The 21267-nt window shown below is 55.5% G+C and overlaps 9 protein-coding genes across 9 annotated transcripts; 5 read left to right on the top strand and 4 right to left on the bottom strand.

The window, feature by feature from the left end:
• Positions 1–472: 472 nt before the first annotated feature.
• ColSpa_08009 (uncharacterized protein) lies at positions 473–2392 on the top strand (the record flags this gene model as incomplete). Its single annotated transcript, XM_049274221.1, has 1 exon — positions 473–2392. One exon carries the CDS (start codon positions 473–475, stop codon positions 2390–2392), a length of 1920 nt encoding a protein of 639 aa, XP_049130178.1.
• A 585-nt stretch (positions 2393–2977) lies between these two features.
• ColSpa_08008 (acetylcholinesterase) lies at positions 2978–4651 on the bottom strand (the record flags this gene model as incomplete). The annotated part of the gene is made up of 1 exon (XM_049274220.1): positions 2978–4651. One exon carries the CDS (start codon positions 4649–4651, stop codon positions 2978–2980), a length of 1674 nt encoding a protein of 557 aa, XP_049130177.1.
• Positions 4652–5583: 932 nt separating this feature from the next.
• ColSpa_08007 (uncharacterized protein) lies at positions 5584–6498 on the bottom strand (the record flags this gene model as incomplete). Its single annotated transcript, XM_049274219.1, has 3 exons — positions 5584–5733; positions 5807–6012; positions 6072–6498. 3 exons carry the CDS (start codon positions 6496–6498, stop codon positions 5584–5586), a joined length of 783 nt encoding a protein of 260 aa, XP_049130176.1.
• A 2249-nt stretch (positions 6499–8747) lies between these two features.
• On the top strand, positions 8748–9356 carry ColSpa_08006 (uncharacterized protein; the record flags this gene model as incomplete). Its single annotated transcript, XM_049274218.1, has 1 exon — positions 8748–9356. The coding sequence occupies one exon, from the start codon at positions 8748–8750 to the stop codon at positions 9354–9356; it is 609 nt and encodes a 202-aa protein (XP_049130175.1).
• A 65-nt stretch (positions 9357–9421) lies between these two features.
• On the top strand, positions 9422–9922 carry ColSpa_08005 (uncharacterized protein; the record flags this gene model as incomplete). The annotated part of the gene is given in 4 exon segments (XM_049274217.1): positions 9422–9485; positions 9502–9596; positions 9651–9823; positions 9880–9922. The coding sequence occupies 4 exon segments, from the start codon at positions 9422–9424 to the stop codon at positions 9920–9922; spliced, it is 375 nt and encodes a 124-aa protein (XP_049130174.1).
• A 662-nt stretch (positions 9923–10584) lies between these two features.
• On the bottom strand, positions 10585–11258 carry ColSpa_08004 (carbonic anhydrase; the record flags this gene model as incomplete). The annotated part of the gene is made up of 2 exons (XM_049274216.1): positions 10585–10896; positions 11151–11258. The coding sequence occupies 2 exons, from the start codon at positions 11256–11258 to the stop codon at positions 10585–10587; spliced, it is 420 nt and encodes a 139-aa protein (XP_049130173.1).
• A 2175-nt stretch (positions 11259–13433) lies between these two features.
• Positions 13434–14438, top strand: ColSpa_08003 (uncharacterized protein; the record flags this gene model as incomplete). Its single annotated transcript, XM_049274215.1, has 1 exon — positions 13434–14438. The coding sequence occupies one exon, from the start codon at positions 13434–13436 to the stop codon at positions 14436–14438; it is 1005 nt and encodes a 334-aa protein (XP_049130172.1).
• Positions 14439–15250: 812 nt separating this feature from the next.
• On the top strand, positions 15251–16324 carry ColSpa_08002 (40S ribosomal protein S7; the record flags this gene model as incomplete). The annotated part of the gene is made up of 3 exons (XM_049274214.1): positions 15251–15412; positions 15816–15898; positions 15958–16324. 3 exons carry the CDS (start codon positions 15251–15253, stop codon positions 16322–16324), a joined length of 612 nt encoding a protein of 203 aa, XP_049130171.1.
• A 327-nt stretch (positions 16325–16651) lies between these two features.
• Positions 16652–18386, bottom strand: ColSpa_08001 (dynactin subunit 4; the record flags this gene model as incomplete). The annotated part of the gene is made up of 2 exons (XM_049274213.1): positions 16652–18044; positions 18100–18386. The coding sequence occupies 2 exons, from the start codon at positions 18384–18386 to the stop codon at positions 16652–16654; spliced, it is 1680 nt and encodes a 559-aa protein (XP_049130170.1).
• Between the last annotated feature and the right edge of the window lie 2881 nt (positions 18387–21267).

Below are 21267 nucleotides of genomic sequence, written 5' to 3'. Positions count from 1 at the left end.
AGAGTCTGATTTGACTTGATGGGATCTATCACGCTCACATTTGTGGCTGCACTTCACTCACAGTTGTCTTTCTGTGTCTCCTACTGATGGCGTCGTAAGTCTAGTGCACGCAAAATTTGTCTATCTAGTCCACGAAGCGTATCACCAACTGTTTGCCCAATCAAGTACCCCGTGAAGCAAATCCCGGGAAGGGGAGGGGGGCCATCACACAGGGGGCACTTGGAGAATGCTGCAGAGGCCCCTACCTACATACAATTGTGTGCGTTCAAAGCAGCAGTGCAGCCTGATGTACTTTGACGGACGAATCGCCCGATTTTTTGACAACCCTCCTCTCTTCCATTTCAGCACAACTCGTTCTGAGCCGTTTCCAAAGATCAAGCTTGTCGTATATGTTTCACTGTATCTCCCGTCCCACCGGTTCTCCACCCTCGCTCTGAGGACCCGAGCTTCTTGATACCAAACTCACTCAGACATGGAGGCCCCTCCAACGGCAAGCCACAGTTGGACACTCAAGCTCCCGTTCCACAGTGGAAACCCGGGACAGCAGGAACAGCAACAAGGATACCTGTACGCCGGGAAACAGTGCCTTGTGGAGCGGCTACCAGGTGGCTTCAATCCAACGTTCGAGAAACAAAGCAGCAATGGCAATGGCCGTAGGAAAGCTCAAGAATGCCCCACGGGCTTGTTCTTGACCCTATCAAACGACGGCGGTGACGACGACATGCAGACTATTGCAACGTCTATGATAGCACACGCCACCGCATCGACTGCCTCTCCCGAAGTCACTGACGATCACGAATCCGTGGCAACTCCCAGCGAATGTACTTCCGACCAAGTCCGCATAGTCGACAACGATGCGGCCAATGACGACGACTTCCGCGGCATCGGTGACTGCTTTGGCGGCCTCAAGTTCAAGGGCCAGCTAGGCATCGAGCTGCACCCGCCGTTCGACCGCGACGCAACCGCCAACGACCAGCACCACTGGAAGAGTCTGGCAGATGAGCAAGATGAAGCTAGCGAACACTGGGAGCGCACCAGTTTTGAAGCACCACACATGCCTGGCCCATTCGAACCGGCCCCCTCTTTAGTCACCGACTGCTCGACGGTCGAATCAGAAACCATCGCCACGCATCAGTACCCGATAGGTGTTTCTGCCCTTCCTCTCGATAACCAACGTGCCCGACCGCCCAAGCCCTGTTTCCCGACCACCTATGGGCCTGTTTATGTTGAGGAAACCGACAAGAGAAGAGGAGCGTCACATCCACGCCTTCAAGAGGTGCCACTTGGCACGCCGTCCCAATACACAGGCCAACGCAGGGGCGGACGCAGCGGTCGTGGCGGTACCGGCGGCGGTCGCGGCAGAGGAGTAACAGCATCTAGCAGTACGTCTCACGCACATGCTACTACATCCTCCTGGTCGTCAAGCTCTGAGGCCACTGGCGAGCTCAAACGAAGGCGCGAGGACGATGAAGAGGATGGCGACCCGGCGAGGGATGACCAAGGCAATAGGGAGCCATCCAAACGGGCGAAGCCCAACGGCGCCGGGAAAAGACGTCTGGCCTGTCCATTTCTGAGACGAGACCCAAAGAAGTTCATCCATTGCATAGTGTATCACATCAAAACTACTGGAGACCTGAAACAACACCTCAAGCGACGCCACTATGCCCCGATTCATTGCCCTGTCTGCAGTGAAGTATTCGAGAGCCGAGCGTTATACGATGAACACGTTAGACGTCAAGGCTGCCAGCAAAACGACCCTACAGCATATGACATCAGCGAAAACACGCAGAAGCTTCTCGAGCTGCCTCTTCGGGATCCAGACGAAAGCGGTCGATGGTACCAGATCTGGGACATCCTGTTCCCTGACATGAAGCATCAGCGTCCTCTGAATCCATTCCAGGCCGATATTTGGGCGGAAATCTGGTCCATTGTCTGCAATCAGGTCCACCATCATTCGCCCGGCCTGACACACAGGTTTGTTGGGAATGGCTGTTCGCAGGCCATCGCCCAGGCCAACATCCGAGAATTCGTTACTTGGGCACGGCGCATGGGTGAAGAGGCGACCGGTGTGCCTTCGGTACTTGACGAAAGTCATCGCGCCGCTGTAGGCGGCATATCGGGCATGGGCGACAGCGCTAGCCAAGCACCTATGAACAACACGACTTCAGTCCAGGTCCAGTTTGGTAACAGTGACTCGTCGTTCGAGCTTTTGCCAGTGGCTGAGTCGGCTCCGAGCCACGCCGCAATGCCTCCTGGCCTCAGCCTTTTTGGATCGCCCGATCCCACCTTATATTTTCCCCTTCTAGGCTACGAACACGACGATCATGGTGTTATCGACTTGGAAAACATCAATCTGGACCAGTTCTTGCCGGCAGAGTTCGACGAGACGTAGTTAACGGCACAGAAAATTGCACCATGAACACTGGGTTGTGTCCGGAGTTTTTTAGGTTACGCGCTCAAAGCATGTTTTCTTGTTCGGTCTTTTTCTTATACATCTGGTATAGCGCTTGATCATTATGGATTCACGAAAGGTTACGATAGATGTTTATGAAAGGCGTTGGCTAGCTTATGAAGGGAAAAGTTTTGTTAACTACAACACCTGCGCTGCAGCATTTTGCGAGCTGAATCAGCTTTCAGGCCGAGTCGGTGATCGATCTCTATTCTCATTCATCCTGGCTTTGTTCACTTTGTGTGCTACATCCTGTTTATCAAGACCACATTACAAACCAGCTTTCAGAAGCGATAGTATGGAATGATCCAGGTGCTCCTGTCGGCCTTGCTTTCTTCAGTCTATCAGCTTCTACTGGCATCATGGAGTCTAATCTGGCTCCTTTCCTGCCGATTCAAAGTTTTAGATTAAGGTGCGTCTATTAACTAAGAGATGGACTCTTGCAGGGTTGTTCAACTTGGTATTGTTGTTGTGTCAGTTACGCAGTCTATGAAACGTGTAGTACTTCTAAGCCGCCTCTTTAAACATCTACTTGTTCAGACGAGGAGCTCTCTCGGGGTCTCTCCAGTAGAGACACGCCTCCCTGCGGATATCATCCTTCTCGACCTTGGTGCCGTTGTTGGGCTGCACAACAAGCTGCAACGCAGGCTCCGACTCGAGTCCGTAACCGGTGGGCTTGTAGTTGGGCCACTCGGGGCTGCCGGGGTATCTGTACGTGTTCGGGTCGCCAGACAAGACGAAGCTCGACAGGTATCCGTGGTAAATGTGGCTGACCTCGGGGTACTGCACGACCGGCTCGTCCCAGGTGTACTTCGTGTCGGCGGTGTGCGGGATGCCCCTCCACTCGGGCCACGAGTTGTTGGTGTTGAAGCGCAGCTTCCATGTGGGCACGTCAGCAAGGGAGGCACGGTAGGCCGTCTCTTGGCTGGGGCAGATGTAGCCATAGTCGCTCCAGGCCGCCGAGAGGCGGTTGTACTGGGTGCTGTTGGGGGAGTTGGCGTAGGGCGAGTCTGGGTGCGTGGCCGGGTCGGGGTAGATGGCCTCAAGGAGCTCAAGGTCGGTGCTGTTCAACGCGGGCGAGATGTTGTGGAGGTAGTCGAGGAACTCCTGGTTCGTCTCCTTGTCGCCGGCCAGGTAGTACTTGGCCTCGTCGTTGACCGATGACGTGATGACGGGCACCTTGAAGAAGGTCCCGTCGTAGCCTGACTGCGAGCCGAACTTCTCCAACAAGGGGCCTCCCTGCGTAGGCTGGAAGGGCCAGGTCAGAGCGGGGTCGTACTCGTAGTAGAGCTTGGTGCTGATGTTGCGGATGTCGTTGATGTCAGCAGCGCGGAGACAGGCCAGAGTGGCAGCGTTGTCGGCGTCCAAGGGGCATCCGAGGAAGTTCAGGTACTCCTCGTACTGCTTCACGTAGAGAGGGTAGGTGGCGTTGGGGAACGCGCGAGCGGTGACGGAGCCGGACTGGTGAATGGCTCTGGCAAAGAGAGGCTTGCCCTTGTCCTCGTTATAGTTGTGGAAGTAAAGAATACCGACAGAGTGGCCGCCGGCGGAGCGGCCGCCAATGGTAACGGCATCGGGGTCACCGCCAAAGGCGGCGACGTGCTTCTGCACAAACTTCAAGAAGAAGTGCTGGTCACGGATGCCTAGGTTCAGCAGACCTTCCTCCTCGAAGAGAGCAGACGGCAAGAAACCGAGCGAGTTGATGCGGTAGTGGAAGTTGATCACGGTGATGGGCTCCTTGGACGACGCGGCGAAAGATGCGGCGTCGAAGCTGCTGTAGCTGCCGGCGTAGAAGGCACCGCCGTGAATCCAGACAAGGACAGGCGTCTTCTGGTCCAGTGGGATGCCGCGCGTCCGGAAGACGTTGAAGTTCAGACACGCCTCATCCTGCGTGCTAACGTCGGTTGAAGTCGGATCCTGGACACAGGTCTTGCCGTACTTGGTGGCCAGCTTCGTGCCGTTGAAGGGCGCGGGCCAGGTGACAGGGCCAAAGCGGCCTTCTCCCACCGGCTGTGTTGAGTAGTCGATCCCCAGCCAGGCATCGACCGGCGCGGGGAGGGCGCGGCCGCTGAGGGTCGAGTTCACGACGGTGCCGGAGAACTTGCCGTACCCCTTGAGTTCGATGGGGTTGTACGCCGCGGCGGCCGGCGAGAGAACGACCTGGGACGCCGCGAAGAGCGGGAATGAAGTGGAGAGCTTCATGTTCGGCAATGTGCTCGATCCCTCGTCTGTTGGTGGTGTTGCTGCTGCTTAACCACAAGAGATGGTGGCGATGAGGGAACACGCCCACGCTGCGCAGCGCCGACCATCGCAGATCTTTAAACGCATCTCGGGTTGCCTTGTTGGTACTTCTCCGCTTCTTACTATCAGCAAGACAATTTTCCACGACCCGCTCAGGAACAGACCGTTTGCCGCTTGGCAGAGGCGAGTTTAACCTATTCGCAGCATAAATCGGACAATATGAGGGTTTACAGAGACCAGATCCCTGACTCAGGCACCAGTGGGTGGAGAAGATGCAAGCGAACGGAGCAGCAAGCACGCTAGATTCGTGCAGATCGATGTCATTCTGCCAGGGGAACGTGTCGGGGTCCGTCCGATATCGTCGGCAAACACTTCTGGTGTCCGGAGGACCCAGAAGTCATTTGAGGGGAGAAACAGCAACAACAGCCGGTGAGAGGAACCCTATAGTGATAAAATGCTTGAATGACTAAACTTGCTAACGAAATGCTCATGGAGGGGCCCCGCAACGTTATCCCTGATCGTTGGGCCCGTCCCCCAAGCTCCCGCCTAGCGAGCCGGTGACAGAGCGCCTTCGGCTTTGGGGTTGTGGGGTTGAAGACGGCTGTGCTCATGTGGGAGCCGATGAAAGATGAGATAGCATGGAGATCCGGCATCCGTGAGCATCTTCCGCGATCCGATATCTATCCTCATCTTTAAGTCGAGATAGGTTTCTTCTTCCCTAGTCTCTGCATACAGAAGAGGGGCAGGGTCTGCGAGCGCAGGCTATGAGACTTCAACACCGATTAACCTGCCGGTGCGCTTTGGGAGCAAATCAATTGGGCTCTTCCATTGGCCAATTGACGCAGCCGAGTTTTCAAACATGATGTGCTAAAGATATGGCTTGTCTTATCAATCTAACCAGTCATTTCATCGTCCTCGTCGTCGTCATCGTTTCCCAGTCCGGCTTCAATGGCTGCCGCACGGGTCCTCTCAACGGCCTGCCTGAACTCCTCCCTGCGGAACGCATCCGGCCATCCAAACTCTGCGTACAGGCGCTTGACCTCCTTCGAGCGCGATATGAGTTAGAATAAGATTCCTAGAGTTCGATTCCTTCAAAAAGATGGGATGGCAACTCACCTGGCCTTCTTCGGTGTATTCTTCCACGACTCTGGCCTCCCATTTGCCCGAGCGGGGCGCCGGGACCACCTCCAAGTTGCCGACCTGGGAGTAGATGCTATCGAAATAGGCCTGGATGGGCACCGGGTCGACTGCGAGCCATTGCTGGTCCTGGGGAACTTCATCTTCGTTCTTTTCGAACTCGGTGCCGTAAGGATAGATGCATCCTTTGGAGACATTAGTCTCATAGGAAAGCAGAGTGCGGTTGCATCTCATGTAGACTTACCCTCCTTGGTGTCGATTAACCACCAAATTCCCTCATCGGCATGTGTCAACGACACCATATCCGGCGGCACAGGCCCGTCAAATGGCGCGAATCCAAGATCCAGAAGTGGTGTGGTCGCGAAATCTTGCTCAGGGTTGCCGCCGAACCACCGCCCGCTGCGCAGGTACCTGAGCGGGAAAGTCTCGGTGTAAATCTCGACAGGGTCCGCGTCCTCGTTCTCGTGGACGTAGGGGATGTGTCGCAACAGGTCAATCACCGTCTCAGACCGGCCCATGGCCCGGAGAGCGTCGACGCGGAGGTCCGCGTCGCTCCAGCCGCAGGCGGGAGGCAGCTCGACGGCCGAGGACTCCATGTACCCCATGCGCACCAAGAGCTCGTAGTGCCTCTTGAGGCAGTTGACAACGACATCACGGTCGTAAGCAGACATTTTGAGGGGTATTCTGGCGTTAGGATGGTCGGTCTGGTGAGGCAACGACTGATGCTGTGTCAAGACGGTGAAGGACTGAGCGGCATTCAGATTTTCACTGAGCGGTCCCTTGTGGGGCGCATCATGATTGAGGCCCAAAATGCAGTGGTCCTTCAGTGAGCCAATGACTGAATTTGTAGCCAACACCTGTGAACTATGTTTTGGACGGTTGTCTCTGAGCCCCAACCTCAACTCTCCCTCACCCATCTCAACCTATTCTAATTGTTTTCAAAATGTGTTTCTTAGCAGATCGGCGAACACGCCTCTCTATGGCACGATCAGCACATGCGACCCCTCAACCCTGGCAGCTTTCGTTTGACGAAGTAGATTAACATGAAACGAAGGCTACTTGCAGGCCTTTTTGCCAATCTTCCATGGTCCAGAATCCCCGCTCGTCAATAAATGTCTCTAGGTCTCAAGGCGGTCCTGGATCAACCCCGCAGCGTAAAATCGACGTCTGGTTGGAATGCCTGAGATCATTTGCCGGAACCCTCGAGCAGACAACACTGGTTAGTAGGATTCCGGACACCAAGTTTGAATCCCCGGATCCCCAGATTACCTCTCCCTTTCTCTTGAGACCAAGTTGGAAACGTGATGCTCTTGAAGCACACAACCATAACATCTTGCAAGTTGCGTCTCACAGGACGACCATTGAGAACGTTGCTGTCCATTGCAGATTTGCGCCTACCGCCTACGAAAGACCGGTGTAAACACCAAAGACTATGCTGGAATTCTTGATCACTGCGGGCTTATGATGCAAAAAGCAGAGTCATATAAATTCCATCGTTCTCTGGCTCTTTCATTTGTCTCTGAGTTTCGATACCCTTTTTGCATAGAGACTGGGATACATGAATTGTTGTGTCTCGCTTTCTCAAGTTTGATATATCCTTCAACATAGAAAGCAAACCTAGGGCGTGGCATTGTGCAATTAAGTCAAACGAACCATTCTCAATTGGGTTGAAGAACGAGACAAAGTTCATCGGCTCGGGACCAGCGGCCCTCATCTTGCTCTTCCAGTACTTGTAACGTACCGTCGCCAGGCATGTGTGTCATTCGTAGATCGAATACTGCATCTCGTTTGGGTGTCTGAGGAAAAAGAAAAGCATGTGTGGCTGCGGACAAGATAACCACTCAACGAAGCGCTGTTGAGACCAACAAGGTTTCAGTGAGATGCGCGTAACCCTTGGTATACATGTCTATGTCAGGACTCAAGGATTAGGGGGCCGTGTGGGGGACGTCGAGATAAATCATGACGAAGAGCGTACCCAGGGTCGCAGGTCCATTTAGTCCAGTCAGGTACACAAGGTAGCAGATACGCTAACTCGAATTGCTTCATTCGACCGGCTTGAAAACCTGATATAGAACCACGGGTGCCGTACTCTGCGGAATGACACTGAAGCCGGTGACAAACAAACTTGATAGCACCTATGGGCAGTTGGCATCTGAACAATTCAGACCGGATAGGGCTGTTAGACAGCACTGCCATTAACGGCCGAAGCTTGCTTTAGCTCGGACAGCAAAAGGCGCCTTCATAGAAATTTGATATGACTAGCGACTCTTGAAGCCTTCTTGCCTGTATGGTGTTAATTGATCCCTTTCTACATACAAGATGATAATAGTTGCAGCCACGCAATTGATTGGATTTCAACCTCCTCCAAAGTTGATGTCAGACTTCAAAGTCATTCACAACGTAATTGTGTGCAAAAGTATAACTACAAGAGAAATTTACAGGAAGAGCCATTGCTGGCATACAGCCTTCGGGTTCTTCCCTCATGAATCCAGCATTTAAGTACATGTATTGATCACTTTTCGTTGAAACTCTGTCAAGAAAGCCATAGTAACTAGTTAATTGGTGTTTTTCGTTCAAGTCAATAGAGAAAGCTACGCTCACATGAGGTCTCAACCAACGGTTTTTATTGTTATGAAACTGGCTAGATCAATCAGGTGAGGCTTTTCAATGAAGTTTTCTTTCGTTAAGGAGTTGGTTGCGTTCAGCGTGAGTCACTCAGCTAATACCGAATTGAGTCACTGAATTGCGTCAATTGACTGATGTAATATTGCACCCACCTAGCGGCCATTTGATTCCCCGACCATGGGGACCCGCGCCTGAAACCAGTCTTCGAAGCAACACGCAACTCTCACAGCGGCCACAACACCGTGCATCTCGCCAACTATCCTGTACAGATCGCAGGCCACACCAGACGGTCACCATGGCTGCGATATACACAACCGTGCCCGATGGGCTCATACCCCTCCTCGAAAGCCATCTCCCAAACTCCCTCCCCATCCTCCGCCGTCTGCAGTTCACTCGCTTCAGGGGCGGGATGCGCCCGACGGCCCGTATAATTTTCGCCTCTGACTCTCCGTTGGTTGCTGAGCAGACTGGCCAATCGCCGTCACAGCGCAACTTCACGGCCGCGTACCTGGACTTTGGCAGCAACATCGAGACCCAGCTATTCATATACTCCACCCTCGAAGACGGCACCATCACAGACGGCCAAGAGAGGGAGGCCGCCGAGCTGCAAATCATGGCGGCCATCGACGCTGTGAAGCAGGTCAGCAGGGAGCAGCCGGACAACAGAGCCTACCCCGGCGGCTGTCTCGTCGGGACCCTCGCCACCGTCACGAGGGAGACGATGATCAAGCGAGGCGTGGTCGTGAAGCAGCGTGCGGTCTACGAGTACGAGAAGTGGCTGTTCAGAGTGGACGAGGTCCCCGAGTTCGAAGTTACCTTGCCCGAGGGCGCGACATGGGCGCCGGCCACCGAACGAGACTGCGAGGTTGTGATTTCGAGGACGACCGTGCCCCGTCAGGTGTAAGTCGGGGTTCCGGCAAGTGGCCCGGAAACGAAATGTGGCTGACATGAGAAAAAAGCAAAACCCTCATGTCGTTCCCGAACTTGTTTCTCAAGCTGGGGGATGGGACGCCTATTGCGTGGTCCTTCTTGGGTGAGTACGCACGCAGATTGGACTTTCTGGGACTCCTTAGAGACGGCGCAAATGATTGACTTGCTACTCTACAAAGGCACCGACGGCTCTTTATCAAGCCTTCATTGCGAGGTGAGTCATTGGTGAGGCCCTGCAATACTCCCGCCTCAACTGATCGCTGTTTAGCCACCATACCGTCAGAGAGGTTATGCAAAGGCACTCGCCGCGAAGCTGTTCAAGAGGAACTCGAGCGATTATGGCCCAGATGGATGGGCGTCTGCCGATGTGGCGCCGGATAACCTGGGCAGCCGGGGAATGTGTAAGAGTCTGAACGGCAAGCATGCATGGAATTGCTCATGGTAAGGCTTGGAAATGCACAGTAAAGCCCGGATGTTTTCTCTAATTGTGACGCTAGGAACATCCTCCAGTTTGACGAGGAGAAGGAGGCGGAGAGTTAAAGACATTAGTGATTGTCGTTGATAATGTCCGCACCTCCAGTTTATTCGCGCTACGCAAGCCACTTTGTATTGCATGAGATTTCAACACCATAGAACGGCCATGCGTGGTCAATAGACATCGTTCTTGCTTTCAGTTTTCTCCTAATCCCTAGCTCGGAACAAATCTTCTTACCCAAAGAATCATGTTTTTTTCGGCATGCGCCTCATCGCCTCTACACCAAGCCTGCACCGCGTCCGGCAAAGCCCCTGCACTCCTTGTATCAAAAACTCAATCCTCAACTCCGGTTTAAAATAAAAATCCCGCTGGTGACAGCTCCTGATAACCATCTCTATCTCTCCAAACTTGTGCGCCCACGGAGATGCATGACAGCGGGGTCCGGCTCTTTTGACATTTCCACTAGACTAAACCGGATGGGCCGTGTGGGGGTGTGCGGCCATGTCTCGGTCAAGAGTCTCCCAACCCCATTCCGGATCTGCAACGGGGTGGAAGATGCCGCCCTCAACAAGAAAATTTTGCCCACGTTGCGATGGGTGCGATTGCAACAGCGTGCGGCAGCGCGGCAAGCGGCCAGAGCCGACTCCATCCCTGAGTCACCGCGGTGAGCTAAACCCCCGCCTTGCATTTCAACCCCGCACCGAGCGTACAATTGCCAAAGTCGCGCTCAAAAGTCGGCGTCGGGGAGGTGGTAGAGCTTTTGGATGTCGTGGAGCATGGACTCGTGGTCGATCTTCAGGTCCTTGAGAAGACCGTCGTTGAAGCCAAAGACCCAGCCGTGGACAATGGGGAACTTGTTCTTGGCGTACGACTGCTGGATGGCGGCCGTCTTGATGACGTTGCGGCACTGCTCAATGACATTGAGCTCGACGAGGCGGTCGTAGCGGGCCTCCTCGTCCTTGATGGTGTCGAGCTCGGCCTCGTGCAGGCGGTAGACGTCGCGAATGTTACGGAGCCACGGGTTCAGCAGGCCGAGATCCTTGGGCGTCATGGCGGCCTTGACGCCACCGCAGCCGTAGTGGCCGCAGACGACGATGTGCTTGACCTTCAGGTGGCGGACGGCATAGTTGATAACGCTCATAACGTTGAGGTCAATGTTGTTGACCATATTGGCGATGTTGCGGTGGATGAAGGCTTCGCCGGGCTCGAGGCCGGTGATCTGCTCGGCGGGGATGCGCGAGTCGCTGCATCCGATCCAGAGGTACTCGGGGCCTGACCCTGCGACAAGCTGACGAAGAAGTTGGGGTCCTGCTTCTTCTTCTCCTCGGCCCAGCGGCGGTTGTTCTCGAAGACGCGGTCGTGCGTCTGCTTGAGGTACTTCTCAATGTCCTTGTCAGCCATCTTGGGATTGGGCCTGTCTGATGCGCGTCTGTTGGCGATGTAGGAGAAGCTAGCGGTCTGCTGGTGCTGGAGGTGGAGGTGGTGGTGATGCTGAGCTCTGAGCGGGATGAGTCTGGGGAGAGGTTGACCGAGTCGCGCAGCTGAGAGGAGAGAGCGCGGGGCAGGGCGCGCTTTAAACATGAGGGAGGATATGGAAGGGGAACGCGCGAGAGAGGAATAGGGTAGCTACTGCAGGTAAGCGGAGGTTGTCAGATCGGAGCAATGGCAAGCCAAGATGAAGAAATGTCGCACCTTTCCTTCTTCCCCAGTCCACGCAAACGAGCGACGGAAGATTTGTTGGGAAGGTCCGACGATCGCCGCTAAAGGGGAGAAACGTCACTGCACAGGACGGTGCCAGGACGGTGCGAGGACAGTGCGGCCTCTCCCACTCTCGACAGTCCGGTGCTCCGGGCGGGTTGTTGGGGGGACGGGGGGGGGGCCAGGAGGGGGGGGGAGCTCAATTGGGTTCTTCGAGTTTGTCCAAGATCGTCGTCGATGGATGGGGCACCGAGGTCGTGGATGGGTGACGGTGCAAATGGGAAAATCCTAGAGGTCCAAGGAAAAAGGCCGACCGACCTATACATAGATAGGTCCGACAAACACGGCCTTGGCGAAACGGACGAACAAAGGTTCTTCTGGACTTCTAAATATAATGAACAGATCAAACGACGACAGATCTCAATTGGCAAGGGTGGCATGGCAGCTGAGTCAACGGGTTGCGTTTGAGCGGCGAGCAGCGATGACCCCGCCAGATGGGCGGCAACAAGCTTCAGGAGCTGCGCATGCTCTCCCCGCGTCCGCCCCGCGTCCGCGTCTGTGTCTCGATGCGTAGGCAAATGCCGTTTCTTGACTTATAATAGGCAGCGGTGTGTTATGCGCTGCGCGGTCCCGCGACTGGCGACCTTGGCCAAGACGGCAACTTTATCCTCACCTAGGCTGCTGCATCTGACGGACAATTAAAATCGGTCTTGGGCATGTGCAGATGCGCATGAGCCAAGGCGTGTCAGGTGCAGTGGACGACGACACCAGACGCACATAGACCCATCATTCCCACCGCCGACACCCTCGTACAGCACTCTGCCGGCTCTCCGCGCACCCGACAGCCCGGCGACGCCACCACGGCATAACACCGGACCGGGACCCACATACCCCCGGTCTCCATGTCACGAGCTTCCGTCTGCCGTTCGCCGTAGCCCGGCCCCAAAACCTGTTCCGTCTGAAGCACCATCTGGCTCACATGAGAGAGTCTCATCAAAGTGCCGAACCTTGCAGATGATACTTCCACATCACACAAGCCCAACGGGTTCCTAGGGGCGCGAAGCGCAGAGGGTCCCAGCGACGTGCCCCGACCACCTTGGGCACTGTGCCGTCCTCCTCCCAACTTCACTCCGTCAGCCAGACCCGAACCCTTTCTCGCAGCTGAGCTCGGGCCCCAACGGTCTCCGGAACTCGAACCATCGCGGCGCAACCATATGGTGTATTCTGGCGTGGCAGTGGAGCGAGGACACCTTGGCGCGCCGGTCTGATCGCCCATCCCGCTGGAAACGAGCTTAAAATCTCCTGAAACCGGAGAGGGGGAGCCCCTTGCATGTCAAGTCAGTGTGCCGGCCCTGCGTCCTGCTGTCTCTTCTCGGCCGACGCCACTAGACGCTTCGCTTGGGGAGCTGCAGATGTCCCGTCTGGTTAACCTCCATATCAAATGACGGTAGGCGACTCTAGCAGCTGTCATGGTCTACAAAGTAGTGCAGGTGTCAGTCAAATTGAAAACCAATTGGTGCTTCTCGACACATAGAGGAGACCTTGTGACACACACCTTTCGAAGAGCCGCAAAACGGCGCCTGCGAAGTCTGTAAATTACACTGTCTGCTGCGCAGGCGGCGGGAGGCAAAGTCCATCAAGGTTTCAAGCCGATGACAATAAGGTGTCCCGTGAGCAGCATCACGCAAGGCCAGCGTTCGTCGCATTCTTGCATATTCAGTGCTGATCCTCGGTACAAAACCGTGGCTATTCCTCTTGCCAGTCTTGCGTCCTCTTGTGGCCTCTGACGTGAATTTCTCTCTCTCGCGCTGTGAATGCCAACAGTCGGCATCTTGTAATCCCTCGTTCCGGTAAACGAACTCCTACTCCTTGTACACCATGATTTGCGGGTCACTCTCCAAGGGCCTCGGCCTCCTCGCCGCGTTGGCCTTGTCCCAGACAGTCGACGCCGCGATCCTCCCCCGGCAGAACAACGAGGCACTTCGACCCTGGGTGACGGTAGCGGCCGACGGTGCTGCCAAGACAGTCACTCCCACCATCAACGACGGCAAGACGACGTCCGCTTTCCCGGGCAGCACGACTCTGCCGACGGCCGATGCGCAAGGCGCCGGCACCTTCCTGCTGTGCAACCAGGCCGCTGGTGCTAGCGGTCTCAACCAGCCTTTCTGCTCTCCCAAAGCAAACAGCGAGCTTGAGGGTGGAAAGACGTACTGGGGTGAGCATGATCTTCAACTACCCTTCCGCCCGCATACCGTCACTAACAAGACCGCAGTCACCTGGGACACCGCCGTCTTCCCCGCCCCGAGCACAATGATCCAGGTGCAGGGTGACTACGGCGTCACCGACACCATCGAAGCCGGCCACGGCTTCACGTCCCTGGCGACACCGGCCTCGCAAGGCCACTTCGCCTGGGCGGCCGTGGGCTACAACATGGCCCCCAACGAGTCGTTGGACGTGCAGCTCTTCATGGCCATTCTCGCCAACAACGGCAGCATCAGCGGCCGCCACGCCGGCCCCAAGGTGCGCATCGTGAACCGATCGCCGTCGAACCAGAGACGCCGCGGGCCCAACGTCTTTGGCATCGTCTTGCCAATCGTTTTTGGCGTGCTGTCGCTCGGCGGCATCGGTTGGTTCGTGTGGTGGTACGGCAGGAGAAAGGGCATGTTCAGCTCCCGCGGCCGGGGCTACGGTGTTGGCCAGAGCCGCGTACAGAGGACCGCGGATGTGAAGATTGGTCTAGGAGACAGCGCCTTCTCGTCGCCTGACCGCGGCGTCGAGATGATGCCGCCGCCGCCACGACCGCCTCAGCCGGCCGAGGGGAACGTGTTCCGCAACGAGTTGAACAGGCAGGAAAGGAACGAGAGGGCCCAGACCATGCTGTAAGTGGGAGGATTTTCAGGTCGAGATGGAAAGTGTGTACGACTATGAGAAGAAATTACCCCATTGGGAACCGGTTCCACTGTGTGTTTTGGGCGGCGTTTCATATCTTAATCAAATGTAATATATATAATTCACCATAGAAAGAAAGCCCAAAAGAGGCCAATGAGAGACTGACAATGTTGCACTCAAGCATTGGGTTATGGGATGTATGAAGACTCAACGATGGTGGGATGCATGAGAATGTATGGCATATAATGTGATACGATCAGGTCGTGGCATTCTGGTTTTGGTATTGGTGTAAGAGGGTGTTTGACATCGTCAACCAAAAGACTATTAAAATTGATATCTTGACGAGTATCAATCCAAAGGACGCGATTTTTTCTAAAAGGCACGGAGAAGAACAACTACACGCTTTTGAAGGCTGACAACATGTATATCAAAGACGGGGGCAGTTATTCGTATGCTTACAGCAATATTCCACGATCTCATCTTGTCCCCATCAAAGGTGGAAAGCGTTGGAGAGATGGAGCATCTGCTTAAGACCCAAAGCGGACAAGCGTAGAAAGAACGAAATGGGTCCAGTCAGTCTTGACTGTCCACTTAGGAGACACCAAGCAACGGAAGCGAGAAGGACGTGAAAGCACGGACCATCGGGGGCTTGCAAACCCCAATCCCTCGCCGGGCCCCGCCCACCGTCTCTCAATCGCAAAACTTTCAGGTTTCGCGGTCTCCTTGACTCTTGAACTTTTTTTTCGACTTCGTCCGCTCGAGCAACAACTAACCCGACCAACGTCAACCACCTCCAACCGCCCAAAATGTCCGGCCCCGCGTTGAACAAGATTGCTGCCAACAGCCCCTCGCGGGCCAACCCCTCCGAGCTCGAGCAGAGCATTGCCCAGGCTCTGTACGACCTCGAGAGCAACACTGCCGACCTCAAGGTCGCCCTCCGCCCTCTGCAGATCGTCTCTGCCCGTGAGGTGAGAACTACCTGAACTCGAAGAATCAAAAGTCTTTGGTGGACACGCAACCTTTTTTCGAAAAAGGATTCCGAAATCCTGTTCCAGTCGCCACGGCCACGAGACACGCACACAAAAACCCCATCCGACGAGCGCGGTAGAGAGCGATTAAACCCGAACCCTTTCTTCTCGATTGAAATACATCAGGAAGTGGAGGAGCGTTGGGGGGAAAAAGCATTGTGATTGTGAAAACATCACAGTGTTCGCGCGCGCAGAGTCTCGATGGGTGTCGTGTGTCTTGGTTATCGCTGCCGTGGCGGCGGAGATTTGAACGCTGAAAAGAATGATAATCTCAGGAACAGGACGGGAAGCGGTCCAAGGCATCGTCCTGGAGCTCGCATGCTGACTTGTGATCTTTCTATAGATCGAGGTTGGCCACGGCAAGAAGGCTATTGCCATCTTTGTCCCCGTCCCTTCCCTGCAGGGCTTCCACCGCGTCCAGCAGCGGTATGTTTACTATCCCTCCTCCCCTGTGAAAAATCTCCAGACGACTAACGAACTTCCAGCCTCACCCGTGAGCTCGAGAAGAAGTTCTCCGACCGCCACGTCCTGATCCTGGCCTCCCGCCGCATCCTGCCCCGCCCCAAGCGCTCTGCCCGCTCCCGCAACACCCAGAAGCAGAAGCGCCCCCGCTCCCGCACTCTTACCGCCGTCCACGACGCCATCCTCACCGACCTCGTCTACCCCGTCGAGATCGTCGGCAAGCGCCTCCGCACCAAGGAGGACGGCTCCAAGCTCCTCAAGGTCGTCCTTGACGAGAAGGAACGCGGCGGTGTTGACTACCGCCTCGACACCTACTCCGAGGTCTACCGCAAGCTCACCGGCCGTGTTGTCACCTTCGAGTTCCCCCAGTCCGGCGCCACCGAGTACTAGACTCGCACTCTCCGTTGTTCGGAAGGGCTTGTTTAGTTGTTTGTGGGGCGGTTCACTCAAATTTCAAAAAAGGGGTCTTGGTCGGTCAATGATGGGTTTGGCATTTGGTCTGCTGCGATGAGAGCATGGCAATGACTGGTTGGTCAAAAGGGTCTGGCGTCTAAAGGATGTAGCTTGGGCGATTCAATTACAGGCTGCCCCAAAAATGCATATACCACACACTTGACCGCTCCTCTATTCTTCTGTTACTGTTGATTGACTCGTGCATGTGACGCGGCATTGGAATGTGAAGCGAACTACGGGGTATCATTTTCATCTGCTGCGAGTCTAGTCCTGGTTGATGCGGCCCACGCCCAGGACGCACCAGTACGCCAGCTCCCTCTTCTCTCGGGCCTCCTTGTCCTTGCTCGCCGTTGTGCCCACATCGCCCTGAGCCTCGGTCTCCCACTCGATCCGCACAAACATGGGTATCTCCACCACGTCCTCGTCCTCCCGCAGCGCGCCATTGTCTCCATCGCCCTTGCCTTGCTCGAGCTTCAGGGAGGCTGGTACAACTTCGAGCACGATGCTCACCCAGTTGCGGCCGCGCTCGTAGATCTTGCCCACCTCGGCCTGCTGCATCCCGCCCTCCTCGCCCCGCCTCCGCTCCTTTTCGCTGTCGTCCTTGAGCGCGTCGTCCCACATGTCCGTGTTGGCATCGATCTCGAACTGGGGGCACAGGACCGTCACGGTACTGGCGAAACGGCCGGGGGTGCTCGACGGCGTAGCCAGGGACACCTTGACCGTTTCGAAAATGGGGTTCTTGAAGGTCAAGAGATACTGCACGGGTTTCAGCGGCGTAAGCCACAGTTCCTGGGGTATCGGCGGCCGGGCGGTTGACGGAATGTTCTGCACCTCCGAGTTCAACGGCCGGATGGTGATGGTGGGGATGTAGCTTCCCGCCACGAGACGGATGCGGAACCGGGTGTTTGAAATCTTGGCCTCCGGCTTGCTGATGATGTGCCGACATAGGGGACATCTCTTTGACCTCTTCGATCTGAGGAGATAAGGGATGGGCCGTAACTCATCTCTAAATCTTACGGGGTCCTGTTGTTGCAGGTTCTGAGCCAGGGTAGTTGTGTCGTCGATATGGGTGTGTCTGAGCTTCGCAATGGCATCTGTCTCGTCCAAGTCGGTTGTCTTTAGGCCTTCATTCGGGCTAACGGCCTCTCTCATGACTTGCACCTTACCCCGCGCCTGTTTGTTGCCGAAATTGTTTCCTGTGTAGAGACTCATAATGCGTGACAAGGAGCCGGGCGAGTTGAGGCCGAGGTCGCCGAGCGATGACAGACCGCCGGCAGACGGGTTGGCGTTGGCCATCTGGTTCTGATAGAAAGACTTGAGCTGCGCGAATTGCAGATCGGCGTCCATCTTCTCGGGGTCCAGCTGGTAGTCTCCGCCGCTCTCCTTCTTCCTCTCCTTGTGCTCCTTTGGAGTCAGCTTGGGCTGGCCTCCATTCTGCAGCTTGGCCAGCTGCCCGTGGATGCCATTGGGCCGGTCGAACTTGATGCCAATCTCGGTCGAGCTCCAGGTACAGTGGGAGCAAGTCAACACATATGGGCCACCTTGAGGAGCCGAACCATCGGCGGTGAGTAGGCTACTACTTTCTGGGGGCGCATCGAGGCTTGTGACGGCGAGGGGGCCGACGCAAACAGGGCATTGGAAGCAACTCCGAGTGCACCTTTCGGGGAGTTAGTCACACGACATCTATCTCTGACAGCAAGGTTTGCGCAAACCTGTTTCCTTCACTTTTTAGGTTACTACTTGGTACCTCAAACAGGCAGTTGGGACAGTAATAGGTGACAATCTCTTCGTTGACACATCGTGGACATCGGATCTGGTGGCAGTCTTCGCAGTACATCAGATGTTCCAGGGGAAACAGGCTGAAGTTGGCCCGCGGGGCGCGTGGGTCAAAGGTTCGCTCATCGTCTTCTGGGCTGCCCGGCGTCGACGAGCCCTCTTCGTTTTCGCGGGTCTCGGAACAGGGGCACCGGATGTAGGTGTACGGGGTCAGAGGCGCCATTTCTGCGCCGACATAGTGTGAGGGAAGAGAATTCCAGAAGCGGCAAGGTACGAGTGAGGCGGCTGTGCTGCGCAGAGGGAGGTTCGAGGAGGACGTTTGAGAGTCTGCACGGAGCTGTCTCCCGGACGCGACAGTGCTTCGCAAGAATCCAGAACGCGGCCAGTGTGAGGAGCAGGTGCCGGAGGGCGGAGGGCTATTGGCGCCGATAAGCGGCCAGATCCACTTTCTGAGCCTTATCAATCACATACTTTGGTATGTTGCGGACGGCGAAAGGGGTTCTGTCTTATGTAAGCGGCATGGCCTGTTGCCTCTCTTCTTGCGTCCCCCGAGGCCTACAACTTGCATCGTGCTTTGTCTTCTAACCACCGCTAGCCTGTTCTACGCTCGCTTACTGATACGCTGGGCCGAGTGGGCAACTTGCTTTTCCACTGCAGGGCTCCATCTACGGACGGATGTTATTGATCAACATGTCTCGAGGCTGTCAAACATACTCAAGACCGAATCCTAGTCATCACATATGCCGGCCTCTCGCCAAGGAGGAATGTCACCCATCACTGTCGTTCGACGACTTAACGCTCCAACGAGTTGTTTCGGTTCTCCTGGCTAAAGAGGGCGGAGTACCCGCGTGTTGTTTTACCAGACTCAAGCTTTAGTCTAACCTTACTTTTGCCTCCCGCCATGCTGGCGGCGGCACTGGAACCTTACGTCTTGTCTCGTCTGCGGTTTCCCATTGCCGTTCGATGGCGCGAGCGGGCTGAAATCCCTTTCTTTCTTTTTTTTTTTCCAGCTTCGACGTTTTCGTAGCGGCCCAGCGCTGCGCTAGTCGCCGGCGGTCCAGACCCCTCAAGTGCGACGTGACGCCTTAAGCCAGTGGTGGTCTAGGTTGTGTAATCCTCCCGCTCTGGAGCGAGCGAAGGCCGAAGTGCCCAATGCTGTTCTGGCTCTTCCGGTCTGGTGCTTGACGGCAGCTGTGGTCGATAGGATTCGCCCCTGGGGCTCTTTGGTACTCCATGGCCACGAGCCAGACCTTGGAGGGTAACTGACGCCAGTGCGAATCATGGCAGCACTTGCACATCCATCCTGCGTTCTCCTGTCAAGGCGTTGGCCATGCCTAGGCGCAGGTGACCAAATCGACTGCAGAGAGCACCAAGAATAAGATTTTGGTTTGCCGGGTGCTCGTCCGTCATGGAATCGGGATGGCGACCAAAATCTATGCCATCCTTCAACACCCTACCTGCTAGATCGGAAAAGATCTATCTGATTTCAGGCGCATGGCGAACCACTGTTCATCTGCTGGCCTCCATCCGCGGGAACGGGTGTTCATCTCGGGCGACGGCATGAAGCTCGGCACTTCTAACACGGGCATCCCCTTCATTCCATTGTACCGGATCCCAGTCCTGGACCATTCTGGTGAAGCTGTGTAACCCGCCTATCTTGACGAGGTGGCACGGCAGTGTAAGTCGTCAAACAGAGATCATTTGGAGCGTACTGCACGCTCTGGAAAAATGGCCAACTCCATCCTGTTCGGGTCTGGAGGTTTCTGCCAGTATGATTCATTGCAGCCTCATGCGGAGGATGATGCTTTGTTTTCTTAGCCGCCACTTACCAAACCGATTAGCTGAAGGTTCCAGAATCACGATTGCTTCCCGACGAGATGAAGGCGGCCAAACATTTATAACACTGTCCGCATGCGATTGAGACCTGCTGGAAGGATAAGAAATGACTTCACTCATAGGCGGCCGAGTGACTCTCATGAATCAACAGCGCAAGCCGGTTTCGATCATCCCAAGACACATAGCAAAGGAAATCACAGCTTCCGGTCCGTTAGCCGCCAATTATTTGAGACATTGCTCTTTTCAGCCAATGGGAGCTTCCCCTGACCAATCAATGAACACCATTGCGGGATGCACGCCTGCACCGAAGGATGCGTCGAGGACGGCGATCCCCCCAAAAAGCAAGCCCCCCGCACGGTGAGCTACTACTGGCGGCGGGCAAGGCCGCCAGCAGCAACGCTTTACATCACCATCACCCCCTCATCAGCATCCTCCTAGATTCCAGCCGCGATGGCTGGAAGAATGCTCATGTCGCGGTGGGCACAAACGCCATGTTCCATCACTTCAACGTCGTCTTGGGTTCTGGCAAGGCAGCAAGCATCTGTGTAGGGCTTAGAATCTGTTTGAGAACTCCAGACATTACATGTCGCCGTTGAAAGGCAAAATAGCCATCGGCACTCATTCCTGTGAGCTGTTGGCCCACGGACGGGGCACATGCAGTGGCACAGTCTTGAGCTGATGCTGCAGCGAGGCTTCTTCAGGAACAGAGTGCTTACTGATGCACAACGCGCGGAACCCCAGAGAGCATGCCAACATATCCCAACTTGCCGATGACAAGCACATTCACTCGCCGTAGTGTAGGTACTCGCGAAAGATGCAGTAGGACACTAGGACAGACACACAGGGAAACAGGGTCCGGACTGTGGGGTTCGTCCATTGACCCAGTGGCGGCCCGAACTAAAACATGGCTTGAAGCTATCCCTGTGTCTCTCGCCGCGTCACTCCAAAGACTGCTCGGACCGTGGGCGAGACGGCTAGTCTGGCCTGAACGAGGGTGTGCGATCACTCCCGATAGCCAGTTTTGGCTGTTCTGGTCTTGGACAAGTGACATAAAGCCATCGCGGCGCCCACCCGAAGACGTTTTGTGATGTTTCCGGCGTCCGTCTCCCCACCCAACCAGAGCGTCTTTGCAAGTCTAGACCTGCTGCTTTCGACGAGTTCGACGACGTCGCCGACCAGCGACGACAACCCAAGTCCTTGTTCCCTTGTACGGGCGTTAGTGACCGCACTAATCGACTTTAGTTCCCTCGAGCGATTGACGCAGATCT

The sequence above is a fragment of the Colletotrichum spaethianum genome, assembly GCF_022836535.1.
Source record: "Colletotrichum spaethianum MAFF 239500 DNA, contig21, whole genome shotgun sequence".
NCBI lineage: Eukaryota > Fungi > Ascomycota > Sordariomycetes > Glomerellales > Glomerellaceae > Colletotrichum > Colletotrichum spaethianum.
The sequence above is the reverse complement of the archived record's forward strand: the minus strand, read 5'-3'. Positions and strand labels throughout refer to the sequence as shown.